The sequence below is a fragment of the Gastrolobium bilobum genome, unplaced genomic scaffold (assembly GCF_033153095.1).
Source record: "Gastrolobium bilobum isolate Gb01-03AN ecotype WA unplaced genomic scaffold, APGP_CSIRO_Gbil_v1 utg10711, whole genome shotgun sequence".
NCBI classification, from domain to species: Eukaryota; Viridiplantae; Streptophyta; class Magnoliopsida; order Fabales; family Fabaceae; genus Gastrolobium; species Gastrolobium bilobum.
Genome location: NW_026899463.1, coordinates 92,993 through 102,636, shown reverse-complemented (window position 1 = coordinate 102,636; position 9,644 = coordinate 92,993). Strand labels below are relative to the sequence as shown.

The 9,644-nt window shown below is 36.1% G+C and overlaps 1 protein-coding gene across 2 annotated transcripts; it reads right to left on the bottom strand.

Moving 5' to 3' along the window:
* Positions 1 to 751: 751 nt before the first annotated feature.
* Positions 752 to 7,221, bottom strand: LOC133290551 (leucine aminopeptidase 1-like). Of its 2 annotated transcripts, none has more exons than XM_061488648.1 (10): positions 6,969 to 7,221; positions 6,442 to 6,859; positions 6,115 to 6,214; positions 5,084 to 5,302; positions 4,048 to 4,174; positions 3,280 to 3,375; positions 2,390 to 2,467; positions 1,931 to 1,991; positions 1,440 to 1,627; positions 752 to 1,059 (listed from the first exon to the last, which is right to left on the bottom strand). In XM_061488648.1, the coding sequence occupies exons 1-10, from the start codon at positions 7,182 to 7,184 to the stop codon at positions 931 to 933; spliced, it is 1,632 nt and encodes a 543-aa protein (XP_061344632.1). In that variant the 5' UTR covers positions 7,185 to 7,221; the 3' UTR covers positions 752 to 930. The 2 variants fall into 2 exon arrangements, with proteins under 2 accessions (XP_061344632.1, XP_061344631.1); XM_061488647.1 differs by having other exon boundaries at positions 5,084 to 5,309; positions 6,014 to 6,214; positions 6,969 to 7,218.
* Between the last annotated feature and the right edge of the window lie 2,423 nt (positions 7,222 to 9,644).

The following is a 9,644-nucleotide window of genomic DNA, read 5'->3' as shown; positions in this document are numbered from 1 at the left end:
TGGTTTATCTTATGTTATATAAGAAAAACAATTCCCTAAAATAATCAACTATTATAATTATAAGATTGCTAAAGCAATTTAAAATTGATATGAAGTAGAATTTATTTATAAAAATACCTTTGATGAATCTTCCTAATTATAAAATAATCACCATAAAAATAATAAAACCAAAAATTTATTTTCGAGAAATCCGTAAACTACTCTTTAATTTTAATGTTAAAAGTATAAAATGTATTTATTGTTGAGAGTCATTTTCACAGCACAATCCTATCAAGCAATTTTTTTTCCCTACAGAGTAAAAATCTATTTGTGGAAATAGAAATTACACAGGCTCTTGGACTCTGTTTCGCACTTTAGTGTTGCCATGCGACACTCACTATTATCACCGCCGTGCCAAACTCACGGTGGAGCAAACTGATAGCATTGCAAACAGCGCATCACTAAAATCCTTATCAGTGGGCACTGGGCACTATAGGTCGCTTTGTTAAGCTACTGATTCAGCTCATATAGACCAAACATGGTTGAAATTGAAGACAAGAATGAGTCAAATGTAGATCTGGAATCCTAATTCCTAACATCAAATATTCCAAGCAAGAATTTTCTTCCATTAGGTCATTGGTCAAGAGCCAAGACTCCGACAATATTCCCTGCTATGCTTCCAAATATACCAGAATGACGAGAATAACGCAAAAAATTTACACTGGACACTAGAATTAGAATCATCAAAGCTAAAAATAATAACAAAACAGACTGAGAGGCTAATTTAACCATTAGTTAATCGTTAAAAAAGTTTAAATACAGAGAAATACGCCTAAAAACTATGCCTCGTGGCACCATCTTTTATATCCTTTCAGAAATATAACTGACCTCACCAAACCAGAAACACCACAATTTAACAATATGTCATGATTTCAAGATTTCATTTTGCATTTAAGATGCGTTTCTCAAAACCCATTCCACTAAAGTAGCAACACCAAATCCTGTTGCAGAGCGCTGCTTATCATTCCACACTGGACCAGCCAAGTCAATATGCATCCATTGGACCTTTTCATCAACAAACTGCGAAAGCACAGTTGTTTCAGAAAACCACACCATAAATATGCAAGAGGACTACAGATAAAAGCCAGGCAACTAAGAAGGCACACATTAACAGTGTTATTTAAACAAAGCATTTGTTTTTCCTCCCAGTAGGTTCCTCTATAAATAGTTTCTACAATAAATTTTCCCTCCAAATCAAGACAGTTCATACATCATCCAACCCACTTCATGTACAACACTCCTACCAATAAGTAGTAGCGGAACACAATCATTTGTAGAAACATGGAGTTTGAAAAAGGGGTATAGCATTCAGATACTATTTTATCACTCCGTGGTAGCAATGGACCATTAGGTTAAGGAGAAAAGTCAAAGCAATCAAATTATACATTAAAAGCATATACCTGCTTTAAGAAAAGAGCAGCAGTAATAGCACCACCTTGTCGACCACCAGTGTTCACCATATCAGCTACTCCTGATTTCATTGACTCCCAATAACTTTCTTCTAATGGCATCCTCCATAGTTTCTCCCCACTCACTTCAGAAGCATCAAAAATTTCTTTTGCTAGGTCATCACTGGGTGTAAACACGCCTTTAAAAACAATAGATAGCAATAGTAAACAGTTACTAGTGAATAATTCATTGCATGAGTTCAGAAGTTGATGAGAATGCAAGTTCCAATAGCATTAGTAAACAGTTAATAATGTGGATACTTCCACAGATATGTATCTTTCAGGTTCTGCCTCTCCCAGAGCTTAGCTATTCTCTTTCCCCATGAGATTACAATTTTTCAGAACCAACTATAAGTTGGGCCCTTTTTTCTTACTCAAACAAATACTGGTAGATGGTTATTCAAATCCACACAAAATACTTGCAATTTTAAGTTAATAATTACCTGCAATTGAGGGTCCAAGAGCAACTATACAGGCCCCAGTTAATGTTGCCAAGTCAACTATCTGAAGAACAGTTGGTCAATCTGTTAGCAGAGTTCTAAAACCAAACTATACAACTAAAAAGTTGTAAGCTTGTTTAAAACAATGTCATAATCCCAAATACAATGATGACAGGCGCACTAGATGATGTAAACACAAAAATCCCACAGTCAGTACTTACACAGAACTGAACTGAAACTTCACATATATTTTAACAAAAAAATTAATATATATTCATCGAATAATTGAATTTTACTTCAGTAAGACAGGACAAATTGGAACGGTTCTAACATTTTTTTCTAACTCTAATTAGAAATGAAATCATTAATGACCAAATCTATCAGACACGCAATTTTAAATGTTAAGCCAATCCATTATGATCTATGGAAATATTAGAGAGATTAAGATGCACAGCGGCATACCTTTTCAACACCTTGGTTACAAGCATACACCAGAGCATCTGCCAGGGTAAGCCTACCCTCGGCATCTGTGTTATTAACCTACACAAGAGGTTAAGTCAATGTCACGTTCTTAATGAATAAACAAGGCCAAGTATTACACTTCTGCCATCATATAGATCTCAGAGGCCAAAACTAGAATTCGTAGACTTCCAGTTGTATAAAATGTATTTATGTAACAGTGACACAGATATGGCTAGGATAGATTTGCAATTATACACTAAGAATGATTCCAAAAGTTTGAAAAATAAAAACATAAATATATCGGGTCAACTTCAAAAATATAAAAAATAACTGATTAAAGGAAATATCTTGAGTCAATTTATAAAAAAATTAAAAATAAACAACTAAAATATCTTTGGTCTTTTCAACCAAATAAACCTTGTACACCTACAATGCAATTTAACCAATTAATATGAAAAGAAATGTAGGATACACCTAAGTGTCAAAAAGAAGTGCACAATACCTTTTGACCAACAGAAAATATAATGAAATAGCATAATAATTACATCTGAAACTTTGTTTTAATGATTTATTTTAAGTACATGTCAGTATGAATCAATAATTTAAAAGGTTCGATTGGAAAATCCAAAAATTGAACTCTGATTATTATATTAAAAATTCAATCAAAGAATGTATATTAGGCAACATTGGACCACATACTGGATTCAATCAAAGTTTTCATCCCAGATCAGCAGAAATGATTATAGGCCAACTTTTCTCAAATGGAAGCCCAATCCAATCCAATGCATCAGATTATTACTCTGGATCAGGTTGGGTTATTAAAAAGGCCAAGTACAATTAGTTAAATTTACATGTAAAAATTTTAAAAAATGGACGTAATAAATCCTCACCTCTATAGTCTTTCCATTTGAAGCTGTGACAATGTCTCCAGGCCTCATACCTGTTCCACTTATCATATTCTCACAAGCTGCGACTATAAAATGAACCTGCACACGCACATGTTTAAACTTGGATATAAAATGCTTTTTTTTTTTAGAAAGACAATATTATATTAGAGAGAACAGAGAGCCAAAAGTAGGAGAAGGATAAGATATCTTCCTAGAAAGAGAGAGAAAGATAGAGAGAGAGTATCAAAACTGCAATAAAGCTGCCCAATCTCATTCCAAATCGCAGAACCCCCACCCCTCTAAAACACCCATTAGGAAGAACAAAGAGAAGCAATAAGCACAGTCCTATCCCATAACATATGCAGGGGTGAAGAGATGCACTGGACAACACAGGCATTCCACTACAACCAAATATACTAAAAACAACTGCATAAACTACTTACTACTCACCACTACAAAATTTTGGCCTCCATAATTTTATCAAAAACTTTAAAAGGAGTCGAGAAATTGCTACAAGAACTCCACACAAAGTGCTCCATAGGAAAGTAGCCACCCAGTTCATACTGAATAGTTCAATTATGAAACATTTAAAATGAGATAAAAATCTCCTCTTGTTCTTTACATATATGAACCCACCACCAACTACTAAGCAAAGGCTCTAGAATTGCTTTGGAAGTTAGAAGGATAACAGAAATTATGCACAAAACAATCAATTCAAATGCCATTCTTTGAAAAAGAAAAAGGTCATGAACAATGACATAAATGACAGACCTCCACCCCAAGAGGTTTTATTTGACCAAGAGCTTTTGCTGCTCCAAAAACTGCAGCAGAACCACCCATATCAAATTTCATGAGCTCAATCAAACAGCCAGGTCCTGTCTTGATGTTGTAGCCCCCACTAATATAATATGCAAGTAAAACAAAAACAAGAAATAAGAGAAAAGACAAATTATAAGCTGTTATATTATATGTAAACAACAAAAACAAAAGAGAAAGGAGAAATTGCTCTTATCCCCCCTGATCCTATTACTCCACTACCACTTGCCCCCTAAACTACCAATTTCAGCATATTCCACATCGATATATCATCCTATTAACTATAGCCCTCTACCTGACAAGTTTTTCAATGTCAATAAATTGTAAAGGAAACAACCATCACATGACCTCATGTGACTGCTTTGATTCAAAAAGCCAATACAACACAAAATTTCCCTTAACAATAACTCTCAAATTCAGGATGGCAGATGGGATAATTCATTTTCATTTCAGACAAGGGGGCTATCTGTAATGGGATGATGTAAGATATATTATGGCAGAATACACCAATTGATAATTTTAGAGGGAAAATACAATTGAGATAACTAGTATCGAGCCCCTGCCTTGCACGGGTAACTATTGAATTAAGCCAACAAGTACAGAAAATTATAAAAAGTGAATACATAGTTAAATAGTATATCTGTGGTGCTCAGCCATGTGTTGTAGAGATTAAAACACCAACCTTGAATGAAAGTACAATTCACAAATAGCATATCTTCAATAATAACATAAGGCCATCAAGCTAGATAATAGTATTGCAACAGACATAGAAGTCACTGGTCTAGTAGTTAACAATCTATTTGGCAATAAACTCCAATATACTAATACTTTCAAGTAATATATGGTGCACCATGCTCTTCAATGGGTGACACATGCAAAACCACATCAAAGTCATCACGATAAATAACATGAAGGACAAACTTAGTTCACATTGACCATTCTATTTTTGAGTTGTGGCTAAAATAGAAATAGGTATGATTAAATTGATTACCTATCAAAAGTCAAACCTTTTCCAACTAATGCCAACTTGACATTGACAGGTCCACTTGGTGGTTTATAACAAAGATGGATAAAATGAGGAGGGTTTGACGAGGCTGCAGCAACACCCAGATAGGACCCCATTTTCAATTCCTTACACTGTTCAGCATCTAATATTTTGGCAGTAAAAACATCACTATATGTTGAAGCAATCTTAGATGCCTCTTCTGCCAATACCCCTGAGGCAAACAATTCATCAAGAACATGTCAATTTTTAGAAATGCAAAAGCATCTCGCACATGTTGAAGTGAAACAAAATGATATTGTTCAATTTGCCTGCCCTGGAACTGCTGCAAGGCCTAGCAATACACACACACGCACATACATGGTTGTCAAACTCTCAAGTCAACTCTTAAACTCTTACAAATACCTTCAGAAGAGCAAACTCGTCTGTAAACTCTCTTTTTTGCAGTAAATTCTCAATTCTACTAGTGAGTTTAAAAGCCTGAATTTACACATGGCTTTGGCCTCCAAATGCATATTTTTTCCCAATTCTGTTCAGTGCTAGAGTTTGAATTCCCTCTGCTATGCACATTGCGTTTATGAAATTAATTTTATGTTTTCATTATTATTTTTGTCCTGATTTATTAAACTGCAAAATAATGCAAGTGCAGGGCTATGTACACTACAGCATAACATTTGGTTCAAGTACTCATTTATCTTTTTATTTTGCTTTGTCATAGCGCTGGAATGTGAATATTACGCATGACCATGCCATTTAATTATGTGTAGTTACTAAGATATATTTTTTTAATAATATTTTTGAAGTACACACTCCTGTGAGTTTATGGTTTGAGTTCACGAGGACATCACGGTTAGCATGACAACCTTATGTGTGTGTGAGTCTAGAAGCTATAAACACAATCAAAAGTTTCATACGAACCTGGCGTGAGCACATTAGCAGGAGAATTTACAAGCTCCCTTCCGAACACGATTCCAGAAGAAACGTCTCCTGCATACTTAAGTTTCTTCTCCAATTCAGGCCCCTTTCCAAGACCAATAATATCAACCGATCTAAGCATCGGTGTCGGTTTCTTCGATTCTGACTTGTACCTATTATCCTCAAATGTTCCCAGCACAGTCCCTACCACACACCTCAATCTTAATTCACAAACATCACAACCTCACACACACACACACACACACACATATATATGTATATCATCAAAGAAACAAATGTACATAACCACCAATCGAGGCGATTGTAAAAAAGATCTATTTACCTGATATGAATCCAATTATATTATTTATTTGAGTTCATCTAATTTTAACAAAAAAATAACGTGAGATAGAAAGAAACAATTATCATACCACACGCGATCGCAGATGCGGTGTTAAGCTTGGATTCGGGAGAGTGTCCTTGGGAAGAGGCAAGAGCGACGGCAACATGAGTGGCCTGAGCTGACTTGGCGGCGGCAGCAACGGCCTCGCCGAAGCCCTTAAAAGCGGCGGCGGTTGAAGCCGACTTGCCGAGCCCAACCAAGGCGACTCTCTTGGATCCAAGTCCAGCAGCGATTCTGAGAACCGTTGACTGGCCATTTTTTCCGGTGAAATCCTCTTCGGAAGAGGCTTCAGCCAATAAACCTCCAAGCTTGGAGTCCAACGCGTTCAAAACGGGGTTCTCGAATCTCGAATCATTTCCCCTCGCCACGTCATTCTCCGTTACGCCAACCGCAAGCAGGTCCCCTTTCCATTCCGCCACGTCAACCTCCTTCGCCGCAAAAGCGATCTTCCGTTTTCATTTTCACAAACACAAAATAGACATGTCAGCATTGATTCTAATTATAAATCGAATCCGATTAAGTAATTGAAAGAGAGAGCTTGGGCTTGAGAGGGACCTTGGGGGTTTCTGTGTCGGCAGGGTTAGTGAGGCCGAGACTGGCACGTGCCATGAGATTGCGCAGAGGCAGTGCAGCAAAAGAAAGACGCAGGGATGACGAAGAGGACCTTAGAGTGAGTGTTTTGAGAAAGAGATGAGAGGAAGAGGAAGAAGAAGCGAGAAATGAAGTAGTGAGAGTAAAAGAGGGGACTAAGGAAGCAACTATGGATGCCATTTTTTGGTGTGTGAGAGTGTATCTTATTTATCGTAAGCCCAACGGGTCAGGTTTCGGTGGATTTGACACGGCATCACACTAAAACAGTGTCAACTAGCACAATATTGTATCGTAATCACGTCTTGGTTCACTGAATACGCATAAAATATCAATGGTGGGGCCGGGATGGGACGGGCTCAACTCACTCCTTGTTTATCTCTCTCTCTTTTTTTGGATTTTTACTTGGCGAGCAAAGAATTTTAGCACGACAGCATATTGTCTCTTTATTAAGCATTTGCATTGTCTTCAGGCATATTGTTTTATTCTCATTCTTATACTAGGTATTTTATTCGGTTATAAAAATTGGTTTCACATACGTGGAATTGATCAATTCTGGATTTGTCCGCAACGGGGAAGTAAACTGGTCCGAGATCAAGTGGTTTACTTAGAGTGTGTTTGGTAGAAGATAAATTTATTTTATAATTGAGAATCATTATTTCTAAAAATATAGTGGAAAAATTAATTTTTTGAAATGTTATCAAAAAATTATTTGATAGATCAAAATATTATTAAGAATATAGAATGATCTTACAAAATTAATCTTACAATTAATATTCAGCCAAAAAAATTTGAGCCCCAGCAAGTAGTAACTCTCAGCTGAGAAATTTTAGTCTTTGAGTCCAACACACAACACAACATAACCTTAGCCACCATTCAAATCTCAGACCCTCGAACTCATTTTTGTTCTATTTATTTGGGTTGTGATGGGTAGTAGCAAGGATCCCAACAACAAACCCGATTCTCTATACGAATTTTCGGCATCAAATCCCTTACTATCGATGCCCTCTTGCCAATCGAAGAACAAGATTCCCAAGAATCGGAGTCAAACCAGCAGTGCCTTCATATCTCTTACACAGCCAAAGAATCCAGAAAACATCTTCGATTAGCTCTAATGTGCTTTTTCCTCATCGTGCAACTCATTTATAATTTTTTTTTTTTTTGGGCTTTCTATAATTTTGTTGATTTTTATGTTGAGATGAAGAAATGGGTAGAGAAGATAGAGGTTAGAAATCAAAAAAAAAAAGATCAAAATCGAAACTTGATTGAAGAAAGCAAAGAGAGAATACACACAAAAGGTGGATGAGGATCTAATCAAATATTGAGACGACCGAACGAACTAGAGAGAAGAGAAAGACAGTAGGGAGTTTTTCACTCAGAAAACATAGGATATTGTGGTTCGAAAATATTTGAAAAAAATTTCAATCACCTAGGAATCAAAGAATATCACCCCACTTTGTGGTATTTTTGGATGGCTTTTTGGCATACAAATGGTTCACAAATCAAAATTCTGAGAAAATTAGATTTTCGTGAAAAATTTTCAGAATCAATATATTAAATGTGGGCAAATAAGATTACCAATGTTAGTTTTTCAGGAATTCAAAATTTGTCCTTGTACCAAATGTCCCATAAGTTCATCTCAATTGTTAAATCTTTGTGAGACGGTGGTTGCTAATAAAGAGTGAAAGAGGTGAACTACCACTTATTAATATAGGTAGGTATCTAGACATAATTTAAGAGCCAATATCTTATTTGTACTACAAGGCATTATATGATATTTGATATTTATTTTTATAAAACGCACTTTACCAATCTCATATCATTTCTCTCTTCCTATATGCGTATATAGATAAAGATCATTGAGATGGTACGAGTGTATCTTGAGGATCTATGATGAAATCATGATCATAAGGATTCAAACTCACTACATGATTATTCGCTAAACTTGTTCCTAGTGAGACACCAAAAGAGGGCATTGGTCGTTTCAATTAGACTAGCACGACACTAGGTTACTAAAGTGGGGACGTAAAGTACATACCTCGCGATTGCAGGCAGATGTCTTAACATATGTTGTGGGTGGATTCGTAGCGGATCGTGTCATGCTAAACTAACCCGCTAAAAGACACCACAAAAAAATTTATAAAAGTATTGTTGGATATGTAATGTCTCTCATCGTTTAGTAATACAGATCATCCTTAGACCAATGGTTGTTATCATACACTGTATCTGAAGGGTCATGTTTTAGGGTACAACTCTATCTGTTTGAAAATGGGGAGAATAATGCACTTATGGATATATCTAAGGGCACAAGTGTATATGAATAAGCCGAAGGAATTTATCATCCCCTATGAGGAATTAATTAGTTACCCACAAGACCAATGAGACTTGAATGAATTGCGTAGAACTTGGGAATCTATGTATAGTAAGAGATCATGAAGAGTTCATCACCCCAAACACTTGACCTTCACCCTTCTTCCAAAGCCCAGCAAGCTCTCAAGGTTGAAGATGAGAACAAGAAGAAGGCATTCTTCATTGTCGTTGGAGGAGATAGTGTGGAACACCATTGGAGTGGCTTAGAGTCTTTAAATCCTCACTTGTGCAAACCTTACTATGTGATTGAAAGTTGTTCTTCATTGTCGATCG